General features: G+C 39.2%; 1 protein-coding gene across 23 annotated transcripts in view; it reads right to left on the bottom strand.

Annotated features, from left to right (window-relative positions):
• The window catches only part of NEO1 (neogenin 1), a 247,657-nt gene that overhangs the window by 21,238 nt on the left and 210,337 nt on the right, over positions 1-16,082 (bottom strand). For 5 of the 23 annotated variants that reach the window (XM_023654089.2, XM_023654068.2, XM_023654083.2 and 2 more), the window contains exons 16-22: positions 13,835-13,930; positions 11,337-11,560; positions 11,116-11,254; positions 8,844-8,951; positions 7,151-7,345; positions 6,432-6,464; positions 2,907-2,975 (exon numbers count right to left, since the gene is read on the bottom strand). In XM_023654089.2, coding sequence (XP_023509857.1) covers positions 2,907-2,975; positions 6,432-6,464; positions 7,151-7,345; positions 8,844-8,951; positions 11,116-11,254; positions 11,337-11,560; positions 13,835-13,930 — 864 coding nt within the window. The remainder of the gene's footprint in view (positions 1-2,906; positions 2,976-6,431; positions 6,465-7,150; positions 7,346-8,843; positions 8,952-11,115; positions 11,255-11,336; positions 11,561-13,834; positions 13,931-16,082) is intronic. The other 18 variants (XM_070233760.1, XM_023654076.2, XM_070233720.1 and 15 more) reach the window with 7 other exon arrangements.

The following is a 16,082-nucleotide window of genomic DNA, read 5'->3' on the forward strand; positions in this document are numbered from 1 at the left end:
GATGGCATCTGAGTTGAGATGTGAATGACGAGAAAGATCCCACCATACAAAGACCTGGAGGAAGAACATTCCAGAGAGAGGGAATGGCTAGTGGAAGGATCCCAAGGCAAGAGTGAGCTTGGCATGTTCAAGGAAGAGAAAGGCAGTCAGTGAGGCTTAAGCAAAGAGACATATGCAAAGTGAGAGGGAAGGAAGTGAACAGAAAAAAGACAGAGATGAGGCTGAAGAGGTGTGCAGAGGTCAGGTCATTTAGGACCTTGAAGAAATTTAGATTTTCTTCTTCTTCCTACTATTATTTCCCCACTGCTTACAGGATAAGGTCCAAGCTTTTCATCAAGGTTTTTTGTAATACAGCTCTATTCTAAGTCTTGCTCTTTCATTTTCTGAAATAGATTTCTTTTTTTCTCATCTCATTATAAAAGTTATGCAGGCTCATATTATAAAACATGGGAAATCCCACCACACAGATCTAACCACCATGGATATCTGAAGTCTTTCCTTCTGATTACTCTCATCTTCCTAACAATCAGAGCTGTACCATAAAGGGATGGGCTGCTTTGCCAAGTCATGAGCGTTTAGTCACTGGAAGTACTTAAGAAGAGTCATTCCACCAGTCTGGGATGTTCTGGATGAAATTCCTACCATGAAGGTATGGCTTGGGAATTTGTGTTTTCAGAAAAGCTCCTAAAGTGACTCTCATACACAATCTGCTTTATAAACTTATGATCTAATCCCAACTACACTTATTGTGGGAATCCCTTCCACAGCACCGGATTAGGTGACCTTCCAACTTTTGATTCTATGATTTTAGAGGCTACATCTGAGCACATGCCATATCCGGGCTGACTTAGGAGGGCTTAAGAGCTTATTCTTCTACATTTGGTTCAATTATTTTTATCCTTCATTTCTGAGAAAAAGGTAAGCAGACAGACAACTTCAACTGTATACACTGACCTCCAATAAAATAACATTTTTATATTTGGGAAAGGCTACAGAACTAGAGGCCAACTGAATTAGACCACATTAGGGCTTTACCTAGAACTTATTAATAGCAGTGCTGAGCTACTGGGTGGGGTAGGCAATGCAAATCAGGGGCTGGGGAGCTGGGGTGTGGGAGGCAAGCAGAGGTGGTGGTGGTAGTTCTTCCCTGCATTCAACAGAGATGCATCTCATTTAACTGTATCTGAGACCTTTAACTTCTGAGCTGGCCAAAAGCTCCCTTCTAAGACAGAGTAAGAGTGAGCTGCCCAAGGGAGCATCAACTCTCCTATGAGGGACATTATGACAGGCCATTTCTTAAGCCTCATCTGGACTACAGCAATAACTTCCTAACCATTCTTTTCTGACTTCATACTTTTAGCCCCCACCTCATTCTTCATTGTTGTCAGAATAATATTAGATACTCAATAAATGAAGTCAGTTTACCAGTAGTATCAGACATCTTACATATGTTATTTACAGGATGAAGCTCACATTTCTTAGCATTGGTACCTGAGCATTTGGTAGGCTGGTTTTAACCTACCTTCTCTGTTCTGTCTCTAGGAGTGTGGCCCTTGGAGAGAGCAGGTTCCTTTATATTGCCATGCCTTTGCATATGCTATTATTGCTTCCTGGAATGTTCAACGCCCTCCTTGACATTTAGCAACCTTCTATACAGCCTTTAAAATCTGAGTCAGATATAACCTCTTCTATGAAGCTTTCCCTTTTCTGTATCAGGTAGTTTGTGACTCACTCCACTATTGTTCCCAGAGCCTGTTACAGAGAACCTTAACCTTTAAAAATATGTGAATGAATAAATAAATGCATAAATGAAAGAAAAGACCAAGAAATAGTTACTTTTCTCACAGCCTTGAATACTATACTGTGGACAGCACATAAATATAACATATGTATCCCAGGAAGGGAAACCCATAAACAAAGTCCTAGAACTGAGAGCCTAAAAATCTCTTGAAGTATGTAAATTTGTCTGGGCTCTCTTAAGAATAGGCTGATTTCACTGATGTCTGGGCAGCATCGCTTTTTATTTAAATAGTGGGAGAATAAGAGATCATTTTATCTTCACATGTAGACTAGGAGCTTCTGGAGGACACGCCTTTCTCTCCTCCAGCAGGAGTGAGGAGGAAGTAGGGTCATTTCTAGTAACTCCTTTTGTGACCATTTTGCCATCCTGGATTCTCACATCTAATACAGAACCCGTGACTTTCAGGCTGTGTGTGATAGCAGAAAAGGCACAACCAGAAGTCAGAAGACATGGGTTTTGGTTCTAGAACTTCGATAATTAGTGGATGGATCCAGGCATAAGTACTTCTCTGCTGAGTCTCTTAACGTATAAAACGAGAATACGGCATCTGCCCCTCTGCTTCATGGTGTTACGAGGACCAAGTGTGATCCTGTATGCGAGAATAACTCCAAATGGGGAAGTTCTGTAGAGAAGCAGTGTCATCATTTAAGCAACGAGAAGGTGCCAGCCTCTTAGGATGGCTAGGAGAGTGGGAAGAATTTTTCAGAATTCCCAAACTAAAGACACTGAAGTAGGGTGGCGAGAAATTAATGATTCTGAAGCATTTCTTTAGCTTGTTCTGGGTGATGGCTAATTCCACTAGAGGGTTTATTTTTGAAAGCAAGATTCTAATTCTTTTCTAGAGGCAGTGGGCAAAAGGAAGACTTGTTTAGAATTAATCTTAAGTTGGATATGTGGGGAAACAAATTTATGAATCCTATAATGAATGGGTTTGTAGTAATTCAGCAAATATTTGCCAGAGAATGCGTAAAGCTAACACTATTAAATAAAAGAACAGGTAACACGCTACAATCCACCACACATGAGTACAAAAGACATTTCAAGATTTCAAGCAGAACTGCGTCACACCCATAATAGGCCAAAAAAGCCACAGGAAGGGCTTTACCACTCATCGGAGGTTTGTAGTCAGATCCTAGGTCTGGCAGCCGGCTTCCTTTTCCTGCAGACCCTGAGGCTGAAGGAGAAGAAATCATGTCAGTAATGACTGAGCTCATTGGTGTGACAATTCCACTCCATAGCTAGTGAGTGTTTTCTACAAAAAATAGTTTCAGTCCACTCTGTCCATGAGAAAATGAAGTAGCACATAAACAAGGGAAAACACAGTCTATTTGTGCAGAGCAAACTAAGGTATAGCTTTCTGTGCAATGAGGCATCTGAAAGGCGGACACTCTTGTTCCACGACTGTATCTGGGATGTGAATAGACTGCCACTAGCTGTTGATAAGGTGGGCACACACTCACTTCTCTAGCACAGGAAACATTTCCTGAAAGACTGCTCAGAGCATTTATGGCCAAAGTAGCTTCTCTGAGAAAAGGAACCAAGGGGACCAGTTAGGTTAGCTTCTGCATTAAAGATCTGGACTCTTCCAAAAAACTCGCCTATGTTGATCTGGACTAGCAAGTGTCACCAGTGTTTGGATTCTTTTCTCAAATCATAAAGTTGCCTTTCCAAATATAAAGTTACCCTAAGCAGGAGCAGGAAGGTAAGTGGAGGTTCAAATTGGGTTCTCAGTTCCTGCTCAGTCACCTAAATATGCACAGATGAAAACACAAGTCTTCCCTCTCACTGCTCACAAAAGACACTGTGCCCTAATCCATCATCACAGAAGAAAGTGAGTGAGACGGCCGACCTCAGACTTGGGACCACCTCACAAGCACTTCAGAAAACACAATTATCAGGTTTTTAGAAATTTATGTTCTTGGTCTTGAATGTTTTTCTTCACATTTATAGAAAGAGCTGCTGGGGTAAAAGCAAATACAAGGAGTCCTTTCTCAATAAAGCAAAGGTATTCCTCAATCCAGGGTTTGGGGCCAGAGAGCAGTGCTGCACTTCTCTTGAAGAGGTCTGAAAGCTGCAGAGTAAAAGTGCCCGGTGTTAAGACGGCACGGTGCTTCACAGACGTCTGCACTGGAGTATCGTGTACTCCGTCAGCTGCTAACTGACTCTGGGCTACTTCTTTAACTACTGTGTTTGGGTCTCAGTTTCCTCATTGTGAAACAGTGATAATAATGGTATCAACTTCACGAAATTGTTGTGAGAATTCAGTGGAAATTTAATACTACAAAATATTTTGAATGCTGACACATAGCAAATATTCAATAAATATTAACGACTACTATTACAAGCATAAGAAATCTTTAAGGAAAAATATAATCTTCCCCTTTACAGTGGCAGAGAGCCTGAAGCTTCAGAAAGCACTTATAAGTGAGGGTTATTTCCACAAATAAAGCTTGATTACAAACGCGTAAACTAGATGTGTTTCTGTGAAACATTAGAGCTTAGGTCAAGTAACTTCTATGAATTATTGGAATTGGAGGAAATGAAACAAATTAGAATCTGAAGGTTTCTGTATGTAGTTCATTTAGCAGAATAAATCTAGAGATGAAAACAATATTTTCTGTTTCCAGAAGATCAAAACTCCCAAAGGTAACAGAAATTCTTGGGTATCCAAAAGGGTATAATCTAGAATTCAACTTGCAGTCCCTGACCCTCTTCCACTGTCCATACTTACTACTTTATCTCCTTACTTCCACTGCCATCACTCCTCCCAAATGGCACACTCCATAGGTCAAGATTCGAGTTGTTCTTTCCACTATGATAAAGTCTAGTTGGCAGAGATTACTGAGCTTTTGTAAGGCTCTTCATATTTAAGTGTACTTGTTTGTCAGGTAGCCTACATTTAAGCCAAACTATCCAGAGTATATTATGTAAATAATTGCAAAGAACACATTTTGCCAACTGCAGTCATGAGTCGCTTAACGGTGGGGATACATTCTGAGAAATGCATTGTTAGGTGATCTTGTGCGAACATCATAGAGTGTCCTTCCACAAACCTAGATGGTATGGCCAATACACACCTAGGCTCTATGGTACTAATCTTATGGGACCACCGTCAGATATGCAGTCCATCGTTGACTGAATCACCGATACATGGCGCATAACTGTAAACTGGTTGGTTTAATTCCTGTATTTCCCAACATTTTTTCTTTTAAATTTAACCTATGAACAAGAAATTCCAAGGATTAACCAAACTCCAAAAATATCTATGTGTAAAGAATTTTTAAATACCAGAGGTGTGGTACACGCTAAGAAGTGCACTCTGGCTCATGGAGTAAAGTGAGGGAAGAACAATGCAAACATTTATATTCTGTGCATATACAGTATGGTTATTTTTCTGTTCTCACACTTAAGTCAAAGTTTCTACCACGACTGGGTGCCTTACACACACACACAGACACACACACAGCATGTTTGCAGTTTCTCCAAGGTACAACAAAAGACTCACTGAATGCAAACACATTTCCAAAGCCCTGAAACTTGAAACCTCAAGTTCTGACTCCTCCTTGCCATTAACCAAGCTCCAAAGACTTTGTGTTTCTAATTAACAACTCTTAAACCATCAAAGCAACCATTAAATTTACTTTTTTGAGGAAGACTGGCTCTGAGCTAACATCTGTTGCTGAGCTAACATCTGTGCCAATCTTTCTCTGTTTTATATGGGACACAGCCACAGAGTGGCTTGATGAGCAGTGCTAAGGCCTTACCCAGGATCCAAAGCTGTGAAGCCCAGGCTGCTGAAGTGGAGTGCACAAACTTAACCACTACACCACCAGGCTGGCCCCCCCATTAGATTTATTTTTATTGCTCTTTCTTAGTATAAAAAACAGCTACCAACTTTAAATGACTTCCCAAAGACGAAAATCACAAAGTACAGTTCCCTCTCCACAACAGTAATTATAGTGAAAAGACCATGCTGACAGATCATTTCAAGAACACTGGCACTGAGGCCTGTGCTTCCTAAGCTTCCATCTTAAACTGTTTCTATCCTCTTTTAAAATGAGCAGATATATTTAAGGGAAGAAATGGAAAAAGAGTTCTGAATTAAGCTTATGCTAACAGAACAAACAGCACCAATTTTGTCACTGCTAATCACACAACTCAGCAGGGTAAATTTGTAGATTCTTGTCAGGCGTGTGTGTAGGGGGGAATACAGTATTTGCTGAATTGATTACAACTTTTCATTTAGAGATACTAATAAAATTCTAGATGCTACAAATATAACAAATTGGTATGCTTGTTCTCATCATGCTCAAATGACTATCACTGTCACAGAACTTCAGTATCTCAGTGCAAAGGGTAATCTGACCCATGCTTAAAGCCAATCTCCCACAGCTGCAGAACTGTTCATTCGACTCAGTTGTTTTCCTATCAGACTATTTAGCTCCTAAGTAGATTCCCAAGCTTTTCAGGTACCCCAAGTGCCACAAACATGGACTCAACTCCACTTTGGCCAATATGTGGTTTTTAACACATGCTACTGGTTTTCAGGAAAACAAAAACAAAAACAATGAGAGGCTAATAAGAGGTCACTGAAGAGAGGAAAGGAAAGAGAGGCCATCTACTCATTTACCTTGATCATTAGGCATTTTATCAGAGGAGTCCGCTAACAGGCCAAGCACAGGGGAAGAAAAAAACAAGAGCAAGGATCACAAGCTTTGAAGATGGGACAGGCAGAATTTTTAAAAGAAAAAATAAAACCCCACACTTCCAAACAAATTGAGTCTTGTTTTTACTAACAGAAAAGAAATCCATTTATGGTTTCCCTATTTCCATAGACTGAGTCCCCAACTAACTTTTATTCCTGAACTCACTTAGCTCAATACTTTATCTTCACTTTCTTACCTAGTGTTTTCTTTAAAGGGCCCCTTTTAGTCTCTCGCTCTACAAAGGTCCACAAATAAGCCTTTCAGGTTAAAAGCCTGCATGTTTGAAAGAGAATCATCCATCACAATAACATGCTGTTACTCTGTATGGGAACCAAGAGAATCACATCTGATCTGACTATAAAAACTCTTAGACACTGCATTCATCTGCCTCGAACAGCCTTGAGTCAAAGTTCCCTTGTATATGATACGGTTAGGCAGTAACCTAGGGAGTGCTGATTTGTCGGTCAATGGGTGGGTGAGGGATCATTCTGAGATAAATGTTCACATTGTGGCTCATAAGCTCACCATCAAGCTCGCCATCAGGACTTCTATCATCCATAGTCTCTACATGCTAACATGATATGTGCAAACATAGCCCCACTACAGAGACACAGAATAAAACACTCTTTTTGGGGAACTTTACCTTTAGGCGTTCTGAACTGGACGGCTTCAGACATGGGCCCCATGCCCTTTGAGTTCCGGGCCTGGATTTTGAAGTAGTATGGTGTGTCAAGTGTTAACTCTTGTATCTGGTGAGTCAGCCTGTTTCCCACCACAGGCTCAATAACCCAGTCATGTATCTCTGCATTCACATCTGTACTGTAATATATGATGTAACCTATCCAAAAAAGTTAATAAGAAAAGAAACTTTATTCCTGCTTCTCCTTTTGCAATCAGTAAGTTAATAAAGATATATGTTACAGCACATACAAGTAGAGAACAAATTACTGGTTAAACAGCAATGGTAAAATACAGTAAATGCTAAACATAATATAGAGAAAACCACCTTTCGATGGTGCCAGGCTATAAGTTATCATCTATATCAGGTGAAGTAATAAAAGTAGTTAAGATAAAAATATAGGGTTAAGTACTCTCGCAAGCTAAGAAATCATATAAAAATAATAGTACAATCACTTCAACATCCTAATAGTTGAATAATGTAGCCTTTAAGGATCTACAATTAAAATAATGCAGTTTTGAAAACCAATAATGACCTGCCATGCTGTTTTAGCTCTCACCAATGTGATTTCCAAGGAGAAAAACTGGAGATGGGCGGCAATTTTTGTTAAGTTCTCCCTGAAGAACTTGGGGTGGGTGAAGCCAGTGAAACATCACCTGATACTTCCACCAGAGGGCACTCAATCTCCAAGGCTGAGGCAGGAAGAGCCACAACCATAAGCCTACCTGACCTACACAGTGCAAAAATGTACTGCATTATTACTGGTTTTTAAAGACAAAGTAAAAAGTAATCCAAGTCAAGTCATGCTTGGTTCTTTTATGGAAGAGGTAAATTCAGAAACCTAAAGAATGACATAAAGACCAGGCACTTATGGAAAGGGATTCCTCTTGAAAGGCGAAGCAGGACAAGGCTAAAAAACGCTTTTGCGTTCCTTAGGCCACTTTATTCACACAAAGGAACTTTAGAAGGCCAACTCCTGTTCCTCAGCATACATATGGAACACAGGCTCCAAGGGTAATAATTAACAGCTAAATCTCATCAGGCTTTCCTCCATGGTAAGCCTGAGGAAGGCACAGTGTCCCTACTGTGGAAGGTTCTCCTCTGGAAGTCCAAGGAAAATTCCAGGTCCCTTCAAAGGCCTAGGTCAATTCAAATATTAACTCTAGTTGTAAGAGTACAAGAAGCTGAAGTAGCAGGCCTGGGGGAAAAAAGGAATTAAAAGTCTAATGGGCTTTTTTGGGATTCAGGATAGAAGAGGTGAATCTATATTTATTGAGTATCACCCTGTGGAGTTAGATGGGGTCTTTAACTCCAAAGCTGGTCATCTAGTCAGAGCCAGAGAAGAACAGCTTTTCTGAGGAAAAGAAACATGTCCATAAGGTCCCGCTATAACCAAAGGCTGTCTAGGGCAACCCATGCCTATGAGATTTCACACAACGTGAGTCAGAACAACCAGCTGGCGGCTCAGTTTTACATCACTTTGGGCAAACAGCACACCCCCATGCTCCACTTTCAAGGACCATCATGACTCACGGCTCCTCATACAATGACCAAGCGGCCTTCAGACTCCCATTCCTCCTAAGAAACAGCACAGCACTCTCCTGGAGTGACTCTACCAGGCAGGAACTGGGAACAGACACACTCAAAAGCATCTTACCTGTAATTTTGCCATTGGCTTCAGAGGGAGGCTGCCAATTTACAATTATGGTCCTAGGTTTTCCCTCCTTACTCACAACTGTCACATCCTTGGGTGGAGAAGTAGGAACTACAAAATAACAATGCTTTCAATAACTGCTGAGCATTTCAGTTTAATCCACCATTTCCTCAACCCTTTCCATTTATAAAGCACAATAAAAGGAACAAGGCAAAAGATAAGCCACCTGGCTTCAAAGAACTCATAGTCTATCTATAAACAGCTCCAATAAAAAGAAGAATACGCAAAGTGCCAAAGAGAAAATACCATACTATGAGGATACAGAGCTGGGATCTCAGCTGGGGGTCAGGGATAGATAGGATAGTTAGGCAGGGAAATAGAAACACATCTGATGCTACCAAGGTCCTACTATATGCCAGGCATTTTACAAATACCACCTCACTTAACATTTATGGCAACCTGAAACGGAATTACTATCTCTGCTTGACATATCAGGATACCGAAAATGAGAAAAGTTATGTAATTTGCCAAGATGACATTTCCCACTCCAATTTGGATTATTTTGTTAGAATATTTTTAAGTGTAAAACAATTTTCTCTCTCACCTATAGTTTACTCTTCAAACCAAATATGACATTTGAAAACCCTTATTCCCTGAACGAATAAATAATTTACAAATTGACGTTTTTCATTTTAAGTTTGCACTGAAAAGATACTGTCAACTGAGGTTATTGCTCTGAAATGCAAAGCTCTTTATGGAACAGAAAAGCAATAAAAATGAAAATGAGAGTACATTTCTTGTGCTTCCACATTACAGCTGAAAACTTTTAATGTATTAGTAGGGAAATAAGCAAATTAAGTATATTGTTAAATTTACTCTTCTATTCCTAAAATATTGGAATTTTCCTAGTATAAAATGGAAGGAAGCCTGGTGAAATGCAAGCATCCTAAAGGAATATCTAACATCATATATTAGCTAATGGGTTGGAAAGAAAGCACAAAGATCTTCTTAAAACTGGCAAAGAAAGAAACTCAAGGTCTACTTAAGCCTTTGTGCACTATATTTCTAGCTCTCCAAATGCAACCCTTTCTCTCTGTGGGAAGTCCAACCAACCGTGCAGAAGACAAAAAGACATTAGTGCCAAGCCCAGTCAGGGAGACTTTATAGCTCCATTCTGTCATTTTTCATATATAGAAGAGAAAGAAACAGGAGGCTAGAAGAGACAGAGACTCCCAATGGGCAGACATATCTCCATGCTAGGAAAGTACAAGGGGAAGAAGGCTACGCCTACAAGCGGGCAAAAAGCAAACAATCTCAAACTTGGATGACCTGCTTTTCCCTTAACTTGCTTAGTTATCTTTTCTCTTTCACGTTTACTTACAGACAAAAATCATAAGGACACTCCAGTGGGAGATTTTACAAGATACTAATTGGCTTGCAAGAAAGCTGCCGTGCTCAGGTTCTAGCAAGCATGGCGCTGCAGCTGCCTGGCAAAGGACAGGTATCTTCATCTTTTCTATCTCATTTTAACAGTAAAGCAAGATTAATGACAATAATCTCTTACATCTATGCAGTGCTTTATAATTTACCATGTGCTTTCCTTTTATTTATTTATTTTTTTGCTGAGGAAGATGAGCCCTGAGCTAACAACTGTGGCAATCTTCCTCTATTTTGTCTGTGGGTTGCTGCCACAGCACGGCTGATGAGTGGGGCAGGTCTGCGCCTGGGACCCATGAATCTGGGCCACTAAAGTGGAGTAGGCCAAACTTAACGTCTAGGCCACAGGGCCAGGCCCTACCATGGGCTTTCCTATCTGCTCCTCATTTCACCCTTACAATAACTTGATAAAGTAGAAAAGGCAGAAATTAGTACCCCTCTCTTATAGATGGAAGAAACATATTCAGAGAGGTTGGATGACTTGCTTATGACCCACAGTCAGCAGATGGTCGACCTGGGATTGAACTCAAGTCTCTTGATTCCTAAAAGCCAGTATACTCTGCATTATATTATCCTGTTATTTGATAATGTTCTTGTACAATGATAAAAAAAACGTAATTCATCAGCTGAAAAAGCAAACACTGAACTCTAGCTGTAGTTGTTCACTGTGTTCTGTCAATATGTCAATTCATGCACTCAACTCTTTCCTTGGGTAGTAAAAGCAGGTGATGAGAAGTCTCATGACTTGGAATGTGGCACACCATTAGCACAGACTTCTACTGATTTTCACATCTTGCAAAGAAGAAATGCCATGTGACAAGTTTCTGACAACACATACCTAATTCAAAGGTGGTCCCATGGGCCGTCATACTCCATGTGCTTGATCTTCGACCTTTGGTCACCATCACGGAGAATTCATAGAGTGTATTTGCTTTTAAACCAGTCACCAAATAACTCAAAGTTGTTGCATTTGCATTCTGGAAATATTTGAATTGAGAATTTTAGAATGAGAAAATACCAATAATTAGCTTTTCTCACCCAGAGCAAATGAGCCAGTACCTTGTACTTGGTGTTTGCTGGGATGTTGGTTTTCCATCGGACTGTGTAGTACCGGGAGTCTGTAATCTTCTGGTGTTTGGGCAGTGAGTTGTCCGCCCATGTGATCCTTATGGTGTCATGACTCAGAATGGAAGCCTGAACTCCCACTGGTGGCATCATGGGAGTGGGATCTGGCACTGGAGTGTATGGAGCATTAATAACAAATAAATCAACTTCAGAAGTGTCTGGGTAAAAAGTAATTAAGAAAGGGAAGTGGCATTTTAACATAAACAAATAGAAAAGAAAAGGGAGATGCGGGGTAATATAACGGAATGAAAAGGTGAGAAATGAAGAAAGAGAAAAAGAATCCAGAGTTAATAGACAACCACTATTCATTTAAAAGAAAATGTCCACTTGTGTTCTTGCAGGAGAACATATAGAGAAACAGCAATTAACTATATTCTCTACTGTATTCTGTAGGTATATTCAATTTTGATAATTCAGTGATTAATGTTTTTATACTTAAATTTTCTTTAAATTACTTGAAAATTCTACCTCTTGTCCAAAAAGGATCATGAGAAACTAAAAATTGCTTTTAAAATCAAGAGTATAATTTCTGAACAAGTAGCACAAAGCTCATGATCTGTTTTGATATTTCAGAGAATGTGGCTGAATTTTTGGGACATGGCTTATAAATGCACATCACTGGACATGTGAGGATCCTCCTCTCAAACCTGAGTCCTGAATGTCAGCCAATAGCGACTTAGCCTGGCCTTGGTATTGGGGGTATTTGATACCACACAGGGTCCAGTTCAGATCTGCTGATATCCTGGGTCTAAAATCAGTGCAGCAATATGGCTCACATCCAAATAAAGCAGAAAGAACTCAGGGCATTACTCTTCCTTGAGGAAAGGCAAACTGACACCATGCAGGAATATCTGCCACACTTTCTCTAGCAGAGTCAGAGAACAACCCACTGATGAATCCCAATCAGTTACAGGAAATGCCATAGTTATCATGGGTCCAAGTGACATAGTCTTTATGAACTTTAGAAATCAGAGTACTTATGTGATAGAAAGGAAAGTCTACACTCAGGCACTGCTTTGTGCCATAAGCATCGTCACCAAAACGGAGGCCAGAACGAGCACAAAGGCACCAAGCAGCAAGAGCTCAGGGCAATACAGCAGGATCCATTTGGGCTTTCCCAACTCTTAGTCAGGTTTTCTAAGTATACACACAATGATTTATTTTATGTTAAGGTTTTAAAATAGGTTTCCCACATGGTTATGGTGATTAGCCCTTCCTATAACTCAAAATCTGAAATGGCATGAGCCTTGTTTATGAATAACTGCCAAGCTAAAGTAATAGTCTACATCTGTGTATTTCTTTCACAATGAGGACTAAAAATAACAGAGGAACAGCAAACGTTATAATCAAGGGCTTTGTTCAAAGATGGGGACACATACCAATTAGTTACAGAAAATGCACCTACAGGTAAAAAAGTCATTAGACTTCTTTGAGAAATTTTCTCTTGTTAACAACTCTTGGAAAAGATAACTAAGTTACATGACTTAGGAACACTTCCTTTTATATTTCTAGCCAGAAGGCTATATTTTTAAGTCACATAAAAGAAAATAATTTCAAATTTGTTTTTTTCTATTACAGACTGATTTAAGAAAGTAGTAAACCATTTATTTAAATATTCTTTTTCATCTTTTTTTCCTCTCTTGAATATCAAAGCTATTTTTACAAAGAACATATAAAGCTGTAAGCACACGTAACAGAAGACAGGACAGAACTACCAAATACGCAGTAATGATATTGGTCTTCTCAAGTAAGCATTAAAAAAAAGGGACAGAGATTATCTTTACAAAAAGAATAAGGCCAAATCTGTACTATCACGCAAAGTATCCAGAAGACATAGCAGGCAATACAGATTCACAATTCTGGGAAACAAATGGAAAAGAGCATTTCTGAAAATGCTAAATCCTTTGGTTGTCAGTATTCCTTAGAAAAATGTACAACTCATATATTTATATCAATAAACTTTCTCATTGAGATCTAAATTAAATGTTTTATATGTCTACAGAAACTTTACATTAGATGTCTATTCCTCTAAAGATATTTTAAATAGATAAATTACAAAGAAAAATAATGAATATAATGAATATCTGGTGTCTTGTAATAAATGTACAGTTGATCAAATGGATAGTACATCTGACTTTATACTCTTTATATAAATAAAACTTATAGGTTACTGATGGCAGCAATAAATGTATATGATTTTCTTTACTAGTCACCTGAGTTGGTTGGGAAAGTATTTTTCTAGTAAGCTTTATTTATATAAAAAAGGAACTAACAGAACTTTCCATGTTGAAAACCCATTTTCCTATGTGAAGCCTTCACCCTGAACTACCACATACTTTTCCTTCCACTGATACCTATGGGGCAGGCTTATGCCAACACTCCCTTAAGCTGCTGGAAAACGCTGGAGACCAGAGATGGATAGGATTCCTTACCTGTGTGAGGTCTGGTCACAGCGCTCTCGTACAGGGGGATGCCTTCACCCACATTGTTAAAGGCTTTCAGGGTAATCACATAGTGAGAGCTGGGATCTGAAGGAAAGAAACAAGTCAAAATACTTTTTAAAAAAGCCTCACTACAGAATTTTAAAAATTTAAGCGTGACTGTGCATGATCTTAATTGTAGAGAAAGGAAGGAAGGTTTTAAAAACTTGTATGCAGGATTATTTTGGGGTGTGGGGAGATGTGGAGATGGCTGCATACACAGTATAGAAAAACTGGCCGGGATCAACTTCCTGGAGTGAGTCCCAGGAGTGAGTTTGACTGTGCTTGCATTCTCTCCTGGCCTCAACAAATAAATGGTTTAGTGATGTTATTACATAGTGTAGAGCTTGGATTAGAATGAGTAAATAGCATTTTTTAAAAATTGAGTTCATAATAGTTTACATCAATGTGAGGTTTCAGTTGTACATTATTTCTCGACTGTCACCACATAAGTGCTCCCTGTCACCCCTGTGCCCACCCCTCTCCCCCCAACCCCTGGTAACCACTGAACTGTTTTCTTTGTCTGTGCATTTGTTTATATTCACAGATGAGTGAAATCATCTGGTGTTTGTCTTTCTCAGTCTGGCTTATTTCGCTTAGCATAATTCCCTCTAGGTCCTTCCATGTTATTGCAAATGATGAATTTGTTTTTTCTGGCTGAGTAATACCCCATTGTATATATATAGACACCACATCTTCTTTATGCAATTGTCGGTCGATGGGCACTTGGATTGCTTCCATGTCTTGGCTATTGTGAACAGTGCTGCAATGAACATAGAGGTGCATGTTATCTTGGACTGTTGATTTCAAATTGTTTAGGTACATACCCAGTAGTGGGATAGCTGGGTCATATGGTAGTTCTATTTTTAGTTTTTTGAGGAATCTCCATACTGTTTTCCATAGTGGTTGCACCAGTTTGCATTCCCACCAGCAGTGTATGAGGGTTCTCTCCTCTCCACACCCTCTCCAACATTTGTTATTTTTAGTCTTAGTGATTATAGCCACTTTAATAGGCGTAAGGTGGTATCTTAGTGTAGTTTTGATTTGCATTTCCCTGATGATTAGTGATGTTGAACATCTTTTCGTGTCTATTGGCCATCTGTATATCTTCTTTGGAAAAATGTCTGTTCATCTGCATTCTTTGATCGGGTTGTTTGTTTTTTTTATTGTTCAGTTGTGTGAATTCCTTAAATATTATGGAGATTACCCCTTGTCAGATATATGATTTGCAAATATTTTCTCCCAATTGGTGGGCTGCCTCTTTGTTTTGATCCTAGTTTCTTTTGTGTTGCAGAAGCTATTTAGTCTGAGGAATTCCCACTTGTTTATTTTTTCTTTTGTTTCCCTTGTCTGAGAGGACATGGTATTTGAAAAGATCCTTTTTAGTTCGATGTCAAAGTGTGTACTATCTATATTATCTTCCAGGAGTTTTACAGTTTCAGGATGTATCTTCAAGTCTTTGATCCATTTTGAGTTTATCTTTTTGTATGGCATGAGATAACGGTCTACCTTCATTCTTTTGCATGTGGCTGTTCAGGTTTCCCAACACCATTTATTGAAGAGACTATCTTTTCTCCATTGTATGTTCTTGGCACCTTTGTCGAAGATTAGCTGTCTGTAAATGTGTGGTTTTATTCTGGGCTTGCAGTTCTGGTCCACTGATCTGTGTGCTTGTTTTTATACCAGTACCATGCTATTTTGGTCACTATGGCTTTGTAGCACATTTTGAAGTCAGGGATTGTGATGCCTCCAGCTTTGTTTTTTTCCCTCAGGATTGCCTTAGCAATTTGGGGTCTTTGGTTGCCCCCTATGAATTTTAGGATTCTTTGCTCTATTTCTGTGAAGAATGTCATTGGGATTCTGATTGGGATTGCATTGAATCTGTAGATTGCTTTAGGTAGTATGGACATTTTAACTATGTTTATTCTTCCAATCCATGAGCAAGGAATCTCTTTCCATCTCTTTACGTCATTATCAATTTCTTTCAGTAATGCTTTATAATTTTCATTGTATAAGTCCTTCACCTCCTTGGTTAAATTTATTCCCAGGTACTTTATTTTAGTTGTGATTGCAAATGGAATTGTATTCTTGAGCTCTCTTTCTGTAAGTTTGTTATTGGAGTAAAGAAAAACAACTGATTTTTGCAAGTTGATTCTGTACCCTGCAACTTTACTGTAGTTGTTAATTATTTCTATTAATT

The sequence above is a fragment of the Equus caballus genome, chromosome 1 (assembly GCF_041296265.1).
Source record: "Equus caballus isolate H_3958 breed thoroughbred chromosome 1, TB-T2T, whole genome shotgun sequence".
Lineage (NCBI taxonomy): Eukaryota > Metazoa > Chordata > Mammalia > Perissodactyla > Equidae > Equus > Equus caballus.